Source organism: Eretmochelys imbricata, chromosome 9 (assembly GCF_965152235.1).
Source record: "Eretmochelys imbricata isolate rEreImb1 chromosome 9, rEreImb1.hap1, whole genome shotgun sequence".
In the NCBI taxonomy this organism is placed as follows: Eukaryota; Metazoa; Chordata; order Testudines; family Cheloniidae; genus Eretmochelys; species Eretmochelys imbricata.
Window position 1 is genome coordinate 16,223,534 of NC_135580.1, and position 17,473 is coordinate 16,241,006.

Sequence of the window (17,473 nt, forward strand, 5' to 3'; positions counted from 1 at the left end):
TGGAGAGAACCATTCAGCATGCCCGGCTGGAGGGGAGAAGTTTATTGATGTTTTAGGGAGATTTGAGTAGGAGCTGTGGGGTGTCACTTTCTGGGACAGTGCTCAGATTGGCAGAAACCCTAGAGGTTTTTCCCCTTCCTTTGTGGTGTGGGGCATGGGTCACTTGCAGGTTTGAACTAGAGTAACTGGTGGATTCTTTATAACTTGAAGTCTTTAAATAGAGATCTGAGGACTTTGGTAACTCAGCCAGAGGTTATGGGCCTACTACAGGAGTGGGTGGGTGAGGTTCTGTGTCCTGCAATGTGCAGGAGGTCAGACTAGATGATCATGATGGTCCCTTATGGCCTTAAAGTCTACGAGTCTATAAGAGTCCAGGCAAAGAGGAAGGGAATGTGAGAAACTTCACTGTTCTTGGAAACTGACCAAGGCACACATCCTGCAATGAGTTTCATGTGGGTGGACCTTGCTCCTGCAAAGAGCTCACTTTACTGTAAAGTTGAAGGCTAAGTTAACTGCCTCAGGAGCTCTGTTGCCTAGTTCTTCTCTCCTACAAACTGCCTGAGCAGTCCTTGCTTTCTCCCTTCTGAGCAAAGGTTGTTGCCAGCTGCCTGGGTTGGGGAGTGGAAGGGGTTACATGCTAGGCATCTGGCTGGAAGAGTCTGGAGAAGGAGGTGAGAGAAATTCCATGTAAATGGCAGTTTCCCAGAAATAAAATAGTGTCAAAGTTTGCTTACACTGATGTTAATGTAAAGGAGAAGCAAATTTGATACACAGCAACAATACTGGCAGTTTTAAAAAATGGAATAATAAGAGGAGTGGCAATGCACATGCATTTTACAGCATAAACCAGGATTGTATACAGGATAAGCATTTAAAATTCAATCTACAGTATTTCTCTAAGACTACTGTGAAGTAGACTTGCACTGTCCCTCTCATCACCCAAGAGATGCCCTCTGGGTACCTGTCTTTGCAGTTTGTTTGAGGAATCCTCAACACCTCACCCTTTTCTTCTCTCAGCCTTAGAGCCTAATCCAGAGCCCACATAAATCAGTGAGATTCTTTCCATTGGTTTCAGTTGGCTTTTAATCAGGTCCTTAGAGAGAAGATGTAGCAGCAACTGACATCAACCTTGTCTAAGGTGGGTCCAGTCCTTTTCTTGCTCTCCTTCCATGATCCAGGGGATTAGAACACCGCTTCTCTTGAACTCAGGGGACCCAAAAATCTGTTTGGCTTTGTCAGGCTCTAAACAGAACCTGGGACAGCTGCCTTGGTTCTAAAGGAAGTAAATGATTCTCATCTTGGTTTTTGTAGAATTGGCCTGTGACCATTTCTCCAGCACCATGGGACATATTCTTTCTCAAGTTCTTGGTTCATGTTGAGATCTGGGTAACAACTTGTAACCTGTATAGGGAAGTGCACAGTACCCGCTAAGCAGTTTTAGCACTTGACACAAGTTAGACACTTCTTCTCATGCTGTATTTGGGCCTAGTCTGAACTGAAATAAATTCTTCCTCTTCTGTCAAAAGGAGCATGTTTGCTGATCTTACACTATTTTCTGCATAGATCCAGACCAGTTACGCTGTTCCATGACAACAAACCCTATTAAAACAAGCTCGGACACACTGCTGGAATATTAACAGTCTTTGAAGTCATATTTCTAATTTTCAGGTGTTTACACTTAAGTCTGCAAGTTTGCTTTGCACAGGATGTGGTTACTGACTAATGCCGTAGAAAGTGTTAGTTGTCACCATAAGGGTTAGTAATATGTAAAGATTTGATGCTACCTTTATTCCTATACTGTACATAGCTGCTTTCAGTTTTCACAGTTCTGTCTAATCTATATGTGCTTTTCACCCCTGTAGTATGAAACAAAATACCTAAATTTGGCTAAAAGTATTCTTCATGTTTTCTAGATGCTTTATATTAGCAATATTGATAATTATATTAATACTGAGCACCATAAATCTAGGAGTAGTGGGTCAGTGTGTTTTATCACCATACTAAGGCTACAAGAAATCGGGGCAAAGTGATTGTGGTAGTGAGACACAGAAGTCCGTAGCACAGCTGGAAATAAATCAGAGTCTCCTGACTTCCAGTCTGCTGCCCTATACGCTGGACCATATTACAACTGCCTTATAATCCATAAGCAAGTACAATGTATATGTGTGATGGGTTGGACCCCCCTTCTGGGATGCCACCTGATGTACTAGGATTTCACTGAGCCTCTGCTGCTCCACTGGCCTGGGTTCCCACTCCCTGTTTTGCTGAATTCGGCTCTCCAGCCTCTTGCAGCACACACACATAGGTGGGGCCACATGCAGCTGCAGCCACAGATTGAAGTCAGCTCTGTGTGAGAGGATTCCCCCAGCACTCACGTGAACACCTCTTTTGGGAGATAAACCCAAAATAATACTGTCTTGCACTGTATAGAAAAATCTGCACAGCGCAAGCTAATAAAAATACGCCCTCTTCCTCAGTGTGGAGAGATGTGCATGACTTCTTGCCCTCCCATCCCCCGTTAGAAATTGCATAAACTGGGTTTAATAATAAACCAAACAAATTTTATTAACTATAAAAGGCAGATTTTAAGTGGTTCAAGGGATAGCAAACAGAACAAAGCAGATTACTAAGCAAATGAAACAAAACACACAAACTAAGCTTGACACACTAGATAGGTAGGATACAAATTAGCAAATTCTCACCCTGAGTGATAAACAGGCAGGCGGATTCTTAAGACACAATTGCCTTGGCTTTCCCAGGTTATCATACAGAGGCTAAAGAATTTAGCCTGGGACCATCACTTCTCACAGTTCAGTCTTTTGTTCTTCGGGTGTTTTCAGGTGTGTTGTTGTAGGGAGAGTGAGGACCTCATGTTATCATTGTCCCTTTTATATCCATCTCCCCTTCCCGCCCTTGGTGGAAAGCTTTTTTGCTGTGACCTGGATCAAACAGTTCCCATTGTATAGAGCTATCTGACCTGGATCAAACAGCTCCCATTGTGTAGAGCTATCTTTGAGAGGTTTCTATTGCACACGGTTCCTGGGGTAACCCTTATGCTTGTGTGCATTTCTTCAATAAGCCACTAACATTGTTTGGCCTCATCCAACATAGCACATTTGAAATACAGAGACATGGTCAATATTCCCAGCTTCAGATACAAAAATGATACATGCATACAAATTGGATAAACACATTCAGTAAATTATAACCTTTCCAATGATATCTCACATGACCCATCTTGCATAAAGTCTATCTTAGTTATACCATATTCATATCATAACCATGTTTCTATGAAGAATTAACGTCACAATATGCTTATGCACTGTCTACACTGGAAATACTGCAGCTGTGCTGCTGTAGCGCTGTACTGTAGACACTTACTACAATGACAGAAGCAGTTCTTCCGTCGCTGTAGTAAATCCACCTCTCCGAGAGGTGGTAGTTAAGTCGATGGAAGAATTCTTCTGTTGACCTACCGCTGTCTATGCTGAGGCTTGGGTCGGCTTAATGACATCTCTTGGTGTGAATTTTTCACACCCCGGAGCAACGTAGCTGGGTCGACCTAACTTTCTAGTGTAGACCAGCTCTTAGAATAAGGAGTTCATCATTTCATTGACTTGAGGTGAAGTTGAAAATCTTTGGGGGTAGAGGCAACATAATCCATCATTGCAAACAATGATTTTGCTTTTTGTATGTTTTGTTTACAACTCTGCAGGCTAGAGAATTTATTGGCTACATCTCATCTAATCTTCACCTAATTCTTCTTTCCATTTCTAAACTGGCAAATATGTTTACAGAAACTTTGGTCCAGTGGTTAAAGAATAAGGGTGGGAGCTGACATCTGGGTTCCGTTACTAGTCTGGCCTCTGACTTGCTGTGTGACCTTGTTAAGGTACATATCCACACTGCTTTTCTGTTTAGCAGTCTGTATAATGTTGGAGGATTCACTGATTCTGAGCTCAGAAAGGACCACAGTGATATTCTAATCTGGCTTCCTGCTTAACAAAGACCATAGAACTTACCCAAGATAATTTCTGTTTGAACTAAAGCAACTCTTTAAGAGTTTTCTTTAAGAAAAACATCCATTCTTGATTTTAAAATTGTCCGTGTTTATGAACCCACCACAGCGCTTGGTAAGTTGTTCCAATGATTAATTACCCTCACTGTTACAAATGTGTGCACCTCTATTTCCAGTCTGAGTTTGCCCAGCTTCAACTTCCGGTCACTGGATCTTGTTATACCTTTGTCTGCTAGATTGAAGAGCCCACTATCAAATATTTGTTCTCAGTATAGGCCCTTATAGACTGTAACCAAGTCACCCCTTAACCTTCTTCTCTTTGTTAAGCTAAATATTTTGCGCTCCTTGGGTCTGTCGCTAGTGATGACGACACTGGCCTATCTCACAGGGCTGTGAAGTTTTGTTGATTAATGTCTGGTAAGCCATCTGTGAGAGTCTTGGGTGGAAGACACTATGGAAGTGCAAAGAACAAGCTATGTTTTCACAACTGGACTTGCTGATCTCATGCTAATGGACCCACAAAGAACTACTACAAGCTGGGTGGTAGCCCTGGATGCCTTCTTCCAGGGGGTGCTGTGCCACTCAACTGTTTTGTTTTCCCCCCTCTCCATTCTGATTGGCCAGCTGTTGTTCCTTCACTGATGGCCAGCCTTTTATTTTATTTTAATTTAATTTAATTTTATTGTTTGGCTCAGCTGCTGCGTGGGAGCAAGGGGTGGCTCTGAAAACATTTTTCTGCCCTGGCAAAACAGCTGGGGCTGCTCCCACTGCTACCCCCAGTGATTCATTTTGGAATTACAAGAGCAGGCAATGTCTATGAATGTACTGTTTTAAATTTCATTATTGCTTATGTAACCCACACACCTCCTGGGTGTGGTGCTTTGTCCCCTCTAGTGGCACCGAGATCAGCTGGAGATTAATAAGTCTGCTACAGCCTCAGCTAAGGGCCATGTGGCTTTTAGCTCCTGCAGTAGAGGCTCATGCATTTAGCTCCAGAGGTCCCAGATTCAATCCCACTTGCCGATGACCGGGGTCTGTTGGTGTTACACTTCCCTTATCCATGGTCTCCGCTTTACTGAATGCTCAATGAGCCTTGACTGCATCCCCTGCTGTTGCTCCCTTTGCTTTAATTAGTGTTGGTAGGTTTGGGGACACTCTGGCAGAGCAAGGCAAGATGAATTTGGCAGCTGGAGGATCTGTTTTCACAAATTATGCTATCTAAATAAATGGCATTACAAATATCCCTTCCCCTTTTCTGAAAATCAGGGTACTTTATCAGCAGTGCTTCCCTAATGGCTTATGCCTGGGAGGGCAAACAGGGCTGTCAAAAGAGCAGTGTCTAGAGGCATTGGGTGAAATCCTGACCCCAAGGAAGTCAATGGGGTGAGGGGACTTCTGTGGGTCCAGGACTTCACCCATAATGCCTTGGGGTGGCCTAAGCACTGGAAGGGGCGCCCCATGCTATGCTTATTCAGTAGGTGTAGTCAATGTCTCACCATAAAATACGCCCTCGAGGGCTGCAAACTCTCCACTCTTGTGCTTCTGTGCATTGGTAGGTAAATTATTCCTCTGGATTTGCTGGAGAGGATGTGGGCTGCCTGCATCCTCTCCTTTTTTCTGAGTACTTTGGGGCCTGGGCGAGGCATAATTTTAGCCTGGGCTTGTGCAAATTTGTGTGTGTGAAATCTGAAACAACGTAGGAGCCCTCAAACCAGCTGCTGCTCCTTTGCCTGTCTACATTTAAACTGGTGCAATAATATTTTCATTTTATACAATGCTCTTGGTGCATTGTTGGAATACATGCTGCCTCTCTGGCTGCATAAATCCCCTTGTTAAATGAGTGAGAAGTTCCCAGTGGGCGAATTGGCTTCCTATTGAAGTAATAAATTTAGGTGGAATGAAATGCCGTATCGCTCTCTGAAATTGCTCTGCTGCCTGCAGAGCCACCTCATGCCCATCCAAAGTCCACCCACAACAACTGCGTGCCTGTAAATCCCTGGTGAGAGCTCTGGTGTCTGGCAATGACTGGCAAATCCGTACCCTGCTAAGAACAAGATAATATAATGGATCTTTTTAATCTGCAGGAAGGGGTAGTGCTAGAGTCTGAGAAGGGCCTGCTGTCCTCAGAGAGCCAGACAGTGGCTTCAGCATAAAACATAAACAGCGTATGGGGTCAAATGCTGCAGATAATTACACCACTGTAAAACCAGAGTAATTCTACATTGATATTAGCAGAGTTTATCCAGACTGATACCCAAGGAGAATTTAGTCAGTTGATTTTAATACACATATTAACATTCGTTCTTCCTGGATTTTTTCCTCCCCCAAGAAAATGCAATCAGAGCAGCAATCTCCACTTTCCTTTGGGAAAGGTGGCTGCTTAGAGTGCTTAGTCTGGCGGCACGTTTGCTCCAGTTTTTCCTTTCGTGTGCACCATAGCACATGTCCTGGAATACTGAATGGTAATGCTGTTCCCCCAGGACTCCAGGATTCTCTCCAGTGACCCAGTTTTGTTCATACAATTTGCAAAGACTGATGCTGGACAAAGACTCTAATATTTCTGCATGATATTCTGGACAAAACGAACTTGCTACAACAGCTGAGACATTCCATTCCCTCCATGTTTGTACCATATGAATGAGAAATGCTGTAGTTGATAGGAAGATATTTCCTAAAGAAAAATCCCATCTGTATTTATTTTCCCTAATGTTATGTCTCTCTCTGGCAGCAGAACCTGAAGGTCAAGGGTCTCCAGAAGCTATTTTAGTCCGGTGCAAAACTCTGATAAAACCATAGTTTCAAATTCCACAATGTATGCTTTTTTTAATGTGACACCAACTTAAGTTAATACAAGATAAAGTCACAAGTCAAAGCTACTAGAATTCCCGCGGTTCTGTGGTTTTCAACACACAAGGATGCAGTGAAGTGGGAGGCTCTCAGGGAGCCTGCATCACCCAGCACCTCGAACTCACCACATTGGTGTAAGGTCCCTAGGTGATTTTATGCCAGTGGAGGATTGGGTATATTGAAGGTCCACTCTGCCATGCCCCAGGCATGCCCCCTCCCTCTCTCCACATCAGGGGCAGGAGGCTTATGCTGGAGTCGGAGGCGGCTGTGTTGCCTCCTTCAGCTTTATGGCCGTAGAGAGTACCCCTAGGCAGAAGGGGCCACTTTGGGACAGTTTGTCTACTTTTGAGCAAAGTGGATTAATCAAACCAGAGAACAGGGCCCATAGAATTTGATGAGATCAGCTCTTATAGTCAAAGGCTCTCTGTGGAACCCCATGGTAATGGTTCAAAAAATATGGCAGGTTGTTAAGGAAAAATTAACACACCAATTATGTACCCAACAAACTAGACAAAGGACAAATAGATACTGAGATATTTGGTTACCATTTATTCAATACTCAGACAAAAAAAATCACCTGCCAAAAAAAAAATCAGTCCAATATTTTTACATATTAACATTTGACAGACACATAGAAAACATGTGTAATCAAAGATTTCTGAATTTAATAGTCACTAGAAACAGCATGTTGTAGGCAGCATAAAGATGTTCACTCTGAACTATGGTAACACCCTGTTAAATAGAGAGATCTGATGCTTATATTACTGTACAGTGTTTCTATAAACAGAAGCTCACTCTTCTTGTTGTTGTTGTTTTGTCTCTGATTTATATGGCTAGGATTTGTGAACCCATTAAAACTTCCTAAATAAATAAATAAACATTCAGACCCCTCTCTTATTTTCACAAGAGACAGACTTTGGACCCATATTTTTGGCTGGAATCACCTTCCCACCTGTCCTCTTTTTATGCACTGTGCTTTGTGCCATTTACTGCTCTTTTCCCCCAAAGGTGGCTATTTTTTTCCGTAATGTTTACTTCAGTAGAGCTCCTGAAGGGGTATAGAGTCTGCCTGTGCCTGGCAAGATTAGGGCCGTAGGTTGTAAGATTGCAAGGCCGTAGACTCAAAGGTTCTACTGTGTGTCAATGTAAAATGATACATTACAAAACAGTCAACACTTACCAAACTGCTGAATCGTACTGGGGAACACTGGAGTTCTTTTATTAAAATCTCAGGACCAAATTCCAGCTTGGAGGCACATTCCATTGTGTGAGAGCTGCAGCTTAGCCTCAAACAGAATTCGATCATAAGGTAGGGCATAGGAGTGTGATTAAGGCACTTTGGATTCTTCCTCTGGCTCTGTCACTGACTTGCTATGTGAGCTTGGACAAGTCACTTCTCGCTGTGCCTCTGTTTCCCCTTCTACCATCTGTCTATTCATTGTAAGCTCAGGAGGGCAGGGTCTCTCTCACTCTGTGTTTGTACAGTGGGGCTTCTGGATGCTGCTGTGATGGAAACAATCATTAGGAAAACGGGTCAGCTGCCTTTATTGGCACCAGTGCATCAAAATAGTTGCCTACAGATTTTCTCGGAGGATGCACCCTTTCTTTTCATTTTCTTTCCCACTTACATTCTGCGTGTTTGTGGTGTGTGTGTGAGAGAGAAAGAGAACATTTGATGTGAACAGTTTTGATATAATGTGTGATTCATTTGTGGAGAGAAGGAAATCAGCACGGAGCAAAATGCAGCACTTCATTATGGTACAAAAATAGATTGTGCTATAGAATATAATGAAAAAGTGAACAGTTTGCATACGAACTAGCTGTTCAGTGGCTGTGCCTCATTGGCCAGAAAGCTCAAGAAAATGAGCCTTTTCGTAGTCTTGCTTTTTAAACGTCAGTTGTTCTGCTTCACTACTAGTGGGGGTTGTTTTTGAACCATTGTGACGTTATCTGCTGACATATTCTGACTGTACAGCTTTTATTTGTGGTTTGCTATTTTTAAGAGACAGTCACAGTCAACGGTTTGGGTTCTTTGTTTTGTCATCTCCCTTCCCCTCCTCCCCCCCGCCCCCCCGCATGTGCATACACTCATTTTTCCATCCAGAAATTACCTACTCAAGTGCTGTCCAGCAATCGTCTTCTTACAACTTTGTCAGTTTATCAGTTACCAAAAAATAAAGGGTTAATATCAATTCATATCACAATGAATCAAATAACAAGGGTGCATTTATATGTATACATGATTGTCAGAACTTTGAATTTAGCTAAACATTTTCCATAAAGGGCCCAGTCAGTTCATTAGAGTCCAAAGATGTAGGTATAATTTAAAACGATGTTTTAAAAAATCATAATATGACATGTTTGTAAAATAAAACCATTGTCTTGTATGTTCAAACACACAATTCTCAGTGGAGATTAAACATGCGATCTTCAGCATTATGGGTATGAACCAAAGCCTATTGAATCAATGGGAAGATTCCTATTAACTTTGGTGGGTTTATAATCCAGTCTGTATTACCTGAGCTCAAGGAGAATTCCTGAGCTGTTATCTAAGAATCGGAGGCAATCATCCATCTCGAAAGACGACGGTGTAAGTAAGCAATAAAGCAGTTCATTTACTACAGTACATGTCATAATGCAGCATCACAAGTGGCTAAACATCCAATTTGCGAGTGACAGTCCTTGCCACATAATCCATGTGTAAAGTGCAGGGCCAGAAGATGAAGCTAGTGTACTATCTGCATGTGAGGCCTGCTGAACTTTCTTCTTCTTTTTTCGCTTTCCTCTTTGTACTAGTAGGTGGAGTCAGCCATTGGAAAGTTCTATCTATGTATTTATCTGTCTAGTTATTTTTATTGTGGGGGTGGGCATGGGCATCTGATGCCTTTGCTAGTTATACATCCAAGGGCCCTGCGTCTTTCTCTTTCTACTTCCTCAATTGACCTGGACAGTATTACACACATGAAGCCCGTTTATTGTATTTATTATTACTCATTATTGATATATATTTTACTTCAGTGAAAATGGTTTTTTTGGATTTAAAGCTTCCCCTGCAACATTCTGCATCAAAACACAACAGTTTGGGGCTAATACGTGAGAAACCAGAAAGTGAAACCTAGTAGAGAGGAAAAGAAAGTGGCCAGCCAGTTTTCACTTTCCGAGCTTGAATAAGTGCAAAGAGTGACCGAGAACACGGTGAAATAGCAAATTAATTTATAAAAATTCCTTCAGATTGCTAAACTAAGGAATTGAAAACTAATTTTACATTTTATCTTCCCGGAATTTATTTAAATAAAATGTTCCTTGTAACTATGTTAATATCTATCATTACCCACCAAGTTTTCTTGGCAAATTCCCCCTAAGGTTTGGCCAAGTATTTAAACCCTAGAGTAGTTGGACATTCTTCTGTGATTTTATATATATATATGAGTCTTTATGACATTCTTCTGTGATTTTATATACATATATGAGACTCATTTTTGTCCTAGTTCATTCATGGGGGCTCGACTCCTCAGAAGTTGACTGCTACACTGATTAACATGTTTAGAGTCTTGTAACATGTCCACATCAAAGTATGTCTACTCTACTAATTTGTTCCACCTCCAGGAACTCATTTAGCATCAAAGTGCAGTCTCAGAGGTATATTAGGCATTCCTCTGTCCAGTCACACACTGAACTTTTGCATCAGAGTAGAGGGGAAAAAATTCAAAACGAAAGAATAATTATTTTACATCCTTAATGGTTTTCTTTGGGTGTTTGGTTTTGTCGTTATAGATAAAATAAATGTGCTTTAAGCTCTGTTCAAAACTCAGGTCGATAGAAAGTCACCAAATGACATCACGTTCTCTTTTGGGGCTTGAGTTCCACATGTCCAGCACTTCCTCAGAATCAGGCCCTGACTAAACAGTTGTCAGTGTCTCTGATTTATATAAAAAGGGACTGGTCAGAGGGTACCTGTTTCATTGTGTTACCATGCTACCCTGAGGGCTGGCTTCAAACCCTGGCTCGGGACAGAAATGGATTGACGTTAGTGTCATTCTGTATTCTAGTGGGCATTTATCCATAATGGATAGTTTGCAGCAAGGTGATTGTCTTTGCTTGAGAGAGACGCAGTACAGGAATGTGAAGGGGAGTGTAGTAGACGGAGAGATGCTAGCAGAGCTCTTGTTTGTGGGGAAAATGTAACAAGCGCTAAGAATCCTTCACTCACTGATCAAACACATGGTGGGTGGAATGAAACTTTCACACAATGGATGCTCAAAGGGTACTCAAGAAAAATCAGTGATGTTGGGAATGCTGCCAAAGCAATAAGATTGTTTAACAATGTTGTTGAAACAATGATACAATGACAAATTCATGTCTGACTTGTGTTGTACATGAGGTTACTCATCCCAGGCCTAGTCCTGAAAATCCTTACTCACACGAGTAGCCTTGTTGATGTCAGTGGGACTACTCGTGTGAGTAAACTTTTACAGAATTGTGGCCTATTGTAATAATTTTCTTGGTGCCAGTATGTAATATAATGCAATAAAAATTAAACTATTTCTTTTCTTCTTTGATAGGGTCGTCATGTTAAAACAGGACAGCTTGCTGCGATTAAGGTTATGGACGTCACCGGGGTAATGTATCCTAATTTGGCTATTTCTATATCCATAAATTACTAACAGGAGTCGGAGGGAAGTCACATGTGAAACTATGTGATGACTCCTGAAATGATTGTGTTTGGGAGAAGCAAGGGTATTAGGGCCCAATCCTGCTCCCACTGAAGTCCATGGCAAAATTAATGTGGACTTCAGTGGGAAACAGGGCCAGGTCCTGAATACAAGCTTTGTTATACAGCTGTTTAGTGCTAACGGTAAACATAATCTAAGGCCCCAATCCTACCAATACTGATGTTCGTGAGAAACTTTATTCATATGAGTAGTTCCATTGCAGTCCATGATACCATTCATGTACATAAAGTTACTCATATCCATAAGTCGTTGACTAGTTACCAAATTAAGGTCCCCAGTCCTGCAGTGCGTCTAACCAACTACATTATGTGTAGGTCTACATTGCTACCATTCATACTCCTGGCTGCAATGAAGATGTACCCTATATGTATCTAATTAACACGGTTTCATAGTCATAGAGAAAAATGTGTTGCAGTGATCACATAAACTTTACATGAGATTGAGAAAATTAATTTTTTCCAGATATTAAATGAATAACCAGATTAATAGGAAAGAACTGTCTAACCATTTCCCAAAAGGCCACAGAAGAAAAAGCAGTGTAATTCGTATACTTCTTGGAAGCCTAAACAGATGCATTTGAGAATGTTACTTAGTAAGAGCCTTATTCAAGAAGGAATCATGCCTTGCAAAGTTCCTGCCTGGATAAACAACGCCAGATTTGGGATCAAGGTTTTGTTTTTTAAATGAAATTACAAATTTCAGAATATAGGACTTGATCCAGATCCTCCCACCTTTATTTTTTTTTTTTAATTAACATTTTAAAATTAGTTTTCAGGAATACAACACATACAAAACTACGTAGATACATAGAGATAAAAGTAGTCAATAGGCCTCACAAGCATGTTTAGCTTTACCTTAGAGAGAAAAAAGATGTATGGAAACAAAGAGTAGATAAATGTAAGTGAGGTGGGAAGGAGATGCAAACAAATAACCCCGAGTATAGTTCACCTCAGAATCTCCAGAAATCTGATTGTACAGGAAATGGGCAGATGAGATTCAACAAAGATAGTCAGGCCACTTTGTGGCAAAAATGGGTAAATGATGAGCCCACAAGGTTTGTTTGGGTCTGGATTAGATTTTAGCCTGAACTCTAAATTTCCCTTTTGAGGTCAAACTAGGGCTAAATTTGGGTCAGAGTGGCATTCAGTGACCCCAAAATTTCATCAGCTGCTTGCTACAGATTTTGGAAGAAAGTAGCAAAAATCCAGTGAGACACGCTGATCTTGGAAGATTCCTGCCCCCTTGGGCCACATCTGAAAACAGGAGCCTTCTGGCTTAAGATCTGAATCACCACCTGAGGGTGGGTTTGGATCTGGGGGATTCAAATCTGAATCCACTTTATTACAATTTCAGTTGTAATGTGGCAGGGCATAGCCAACAAAAATGAGCAGCAATTGTCACTTTTCCTTTTGACTCTGTTTTAGGAAGGCCAGGATGGCAAGTCCTCCGCTTCCTGCTTTTCTTATATTGATGGGTGTGAAAACCTAAAACATTAAAGGTCCCAACCCAAATATTTGGCATTGATTGGATACTCTGTTCAGCTATTTAATGATTGAGCTCTTGTGTTGCACTTACCCCTACTTAAAAACAAAGGGTTTTTTAAAATGTACAAAAAGAAATTCTGAAAAACAAATCTGCAAAAAAGCAGAAAACCTACCACAGCCTGGCCTCTGTTTTGCTTCTCCTGCCACTCCTACAGTAGCAAACAGTAACCCTCAGTAACCCTCAAACAACCCCAGCCCTGAGAGAGCAAGTAGGAGAAATATGCAAATGACAAGAGATTGCAAGTATCAGCTGATCAGCTGTAGAAAGAAAGATGCTGATGCAAAAGAAATCATCTGCACTTCACAATGGAAAATCCCTGTGTGATAAATCAGCTAACAGCTACTCCATCACTCCCATAACTGACTCAGTGTTGAAAGTGAACCTGTTTCGGAGAATCACTAAGGCTCCTGGTCACTGTGCTTAGTTGTCCTTAACTACCGTTCCCCCTAATTGTATGGTACAGAAGGTTGCAGAAAGCTGCCCCCAAATTACTGCATTTGATCAATGTGTGTAGTTACGATCTCTGAATTATGGACTGAGATTAATTTTTAAGGAGCTGGCCCTTGCACATACAATGTGACCTACTTCATAGAGATTATTGTAATAAAACTGATGGAGATAAAAGCATGGAAACAAGACTGCTGTTATTGTGTGGTTTATGAAGCTTTTACTTTAGGATTGAGCAGCTACAGTAGCACCAGATCTTGGCATAGTAATTCCTTTTTTTTTTTTTTAAAGAAATAAACCCCATCAAGGGTTTAGCTGATGTCCCGCCGCTTGGGATTTCCTCAGAATTCACACTTTTGTTTATCTCTGTCACTGAAAGTCTCTGACACACCACACTGATCGTCAACATTTGATCTTTGTGTTTCGGCTTAATTCTTTATTTAAAATAATTTTAACCTGAAGAGGGACCCAAAATAAAACCTGGGATCCAAATGTCCTAGCCTTTTTCTCTCCACTTTCATTAGCGGAGTGCTTCCAAACCTGTGGTCTGTGATTTACTCAAGGTCTCTGGAGCACTTGCTGGTAATGTGCAGCAAGTTGGCAGGTCGTACACCGCTGGCTGCTCCTTGCTTTCAGCTTCCTCTACAAGTGTCCAGCCTCTTCTTTGCAATGAAAAGACCTAATAATAGAGCAACTAAATAAAAGTGCCATGATTTTTCAGGGGGTCCAGGGTGCCTGCAAGTCCCACTGACTTCAGTCAGCACTGCCAGTGAGTCTCTCGAAACCAGGCTGCTTTTAGTTCACTGCCCAACCTTAGGCACCCATGTCTGAATGTTTTGGCTCATGTCTGCTTTTAGGGTTTGGGTGTGCCTAACCCTTTTTTGGCCTGTACTACTCTGATCTTTGAGGTTTTGTGTCCAGCACAAAAGTGACAACTAGGATGGTCATACATTTAAGATAATACGATGTCCTCATAGAAAGGATCTAATTCCTCTCAGCTGCTGTTCCCAGCAGTCACCCTCCCCAGGCTGAGAGCATTCTGAACTCCTAAAGTGTCATACAGCATTTGTGTAAACTGCAGGCAGGTATCTTTCTAGCTGGGACGGGATGCTTAGGAGCAGAGGTGGGCTGGAGCCAATGGGTATTTGATATTGGAATCTAATTTCCTTGTGAGGAAAACAGTGGCCTAGATCATCCTTTGTTGGTCTTGTTGCCCTGGATTTGAGGGGTGTGTATACCGCAGAGTGTGATCAAGTTAATTGCAACCATGTTATGTGCATTCAGCCACCCGAAAGTAATAAAACACCATACAGTTAAGGGTTAATTTAAAAACAGGCTTTTAAAAGCAAGGTTAAAACTAGCTACAGTTTCTGCTAATCAGAATGGGAGGAAAAAACAAACAAGTAAACAATGAAAACCAAAATCCTTGGTGGTTAAAAAACCTTAAGTCGAAATGCCTTTCATATTGAAAGTTAAAAACGTAATAATATGATAGGGGTCATTGTAACCTATGTGTTTTGTAAACGTTAGTTATAAAGAATTAGCTAATGAAATGTCCTTTAAAGCAGTCCTCTAAAGCCATCTTAAAAACCGTTTTTCCTGACACCCTTTCTCCCTGGTGGGTAAGAAACTGGCCACTGCAAACCTGATGTTCTAAACCTATTGCTTATGTTTGTGTGTGCTTAAATCTAATAAATTGCAATTCTAAATAAAGCACGCTTACTTGCATAAATCTTATCAAACAGAAGTGCTACGTTCCTGTTAATTTATTCCTTACAATGCCTGGAGTAAAATAGTTAAGTTGCCCCTGTTGGGGGTTCTAAAAACCCCGGGTAACAGTCTGTGCACTTGTTAAGTTGCCAGCAGATTCCACTGTTATGCTGGACAAATAAAACCAAGCAGAAGTTTCCAGCAATACAGTAGAACAACAGGAGAAGAGATGGCTTTTAGGTCACCCTGTAATAACTCTAAGGCTATGGCGACACTACATATTATGGTGGTATAACTGATGTCGCTCAGGGGTGTGAATAAACCACCCCACTAAGTGATACAAGTTACACCGACATAAGTGCCAGTGTGCACAGTGCTGTGTCGGTGGGAGAGCTTCTCCCACCGACATAGCTTCTGCCACTCGTGGAGATGGTTTTATTATGCCGACTGGAGAGCTCTCTCTCATCAGACGCGTCCCCCACCACACGCGGTGCAGCTGCAGCGCTGTACGTATAGATATGTCCTTACTTATAACCCTTTATGCCGATTCCTAACCCTCTTTGGTGTTTACACTCTTCAGATTCTTGCAGACAATAAAATAGGTTGTTGTTTACCCAAGCTATACCTAATTAGCTCATTTAAATCTTTCCTCATGTCAGTTTCTCCAGTCCCTTAATCATTTTTGCAGCTCTTCTCTGAATTCCTTCTTAAAGACTATGATAATTTAGTCACTCTCTGTAGTAAAGAAAGAAATCAGTGCTTCTCGCCATGTGTTGGGAGACATCTGGTCAGAAAATACAGTTGTTTAGAAAGAGCTCATGTTTGCAGATTAGCTGATCACCAGGGTGTCTCTTGATTTGCTAGTTTATAAAACTGAAGTCAGAACAAAACAGATGGGGTGGTAATAGAGGAGGAAGGAGGTAACATTTATTCAGGGCTCTTTAGAATAAAGCTAATCAACCAGGTGTTAACTGCTCTTTCCTGCTCTGGAGACACTTCAGATTTCAACATACTAGAATCCTAGAATCAACATAAAATAAAATTAGGGTTCCTCAGATCAAGTCCAGTGTAAACAAAGCAAACAAGCAAAAGAAATAGAAGCCAAAAATGTGTATCCTCATAATTCTTCTCCCAAAAGACTAGTTCCACTCTTGATGTTTTGCAGGCCAAATTGAGCCCACCAATAAGTGAGCCCAACTCCATGGTGGTCAAAGGAGTTCCACCAGGACTGAATTTGTCCTCATGAGAATATCCTGAAATTGTCTGGATGGGCTAGATTTTCCTAGTACCTATCTAACTCAGTCACTGAGTGTACATGCTTTTGATAATCATACATTTAAATCTCAAATCCAACATGCCCGACAATACTTAAGCACAGCAGGGTGACCTCAGAGTTTTGCAGCTCGGCCTTTGAACTTCCCAGCTCAGCTTGCATAACCTTTCCTTAACATGAATAAATTCTAATATTTTGTAAACATACTTTTTGGCTACTGTGATAAGGTTAAAGACCATGGGGTGACTTCTGTACCAAGGTTTGCTTTCTGGAATAATATAAATGGGCCACTGGCCACGGGGATAGAAAAGTACTATAGTGAAGGTGATGGAGCTGCCGAGCGACTCGTGTATGGTACACCCTCGAGCCCAAATGGTTATCTTCAGAGAATTCTGAAAGACTAAACAATGTAAAATGAATAAGTAAATAGCAACTGAACTGCCAATAAAGATGTATAATCTATTCTCTTGGCCAAGAGGCTCAACAATCTGGCAATAGACTCTGGAACCTTTGATGTCTTATGGCTGTCTGACTCCAGACTATGTCACTGTGATTTAAAGTTCTTACCATGTGATGACTGTTCTGTAGCCTGTGTAAAATGAGCTGGTCAGTCCGCCTCATCACAGCAGGTAACTGGGCTTAGAAGAGAGGCCAAGTTCTGAATGTGCTTGGAGACTGAACTGCTTTTTTACCCTCAAAGTGGTTTCCCGAGGAGAAGGAGAAAGAGAAGACTTTAATCTTCAGGCCTCTTAACCAGTACTTATCACAAGCACTAAATTCACCTAAAAATGACCTTTTCCAAGGTCTGTAGTCATAACACTTAACATTCCAAGGCTCAGCCATGGGTCCCATTGCCTTAAATTGGAATTACACCTATTTATACTAGGATTGAATATGTGC

The 17,473-nt window shown here is 41.4% G+C and overlaps 1 protein-coding gene across 3 annotated transcripts in view; it reads left to right on the plus strand.

Annotated features, from left to right (window-relative positions):
* TNIK (TRAF2 and NCK interacting kinase) overlaps positions 1–17,473 on the plus strand; it is a 305,023-nt gene that overhangs the window by 160,777 nt on the left and 126,773 nt on the right. For all 3 annotated transcript variants that reach the window (XM_077825854.1, XM_077825855.1, XM_077825856.1), the window contains exon 3: positions 11,428–11,484. In XM_077825854.1, coding sequence (XP_077681980.1) covers positions 11,428–11,484 — 57 coding nt within the window. The remainder of the gene's footprint in view (positions 1–11,427; positions 11,485–17,473) is intronic.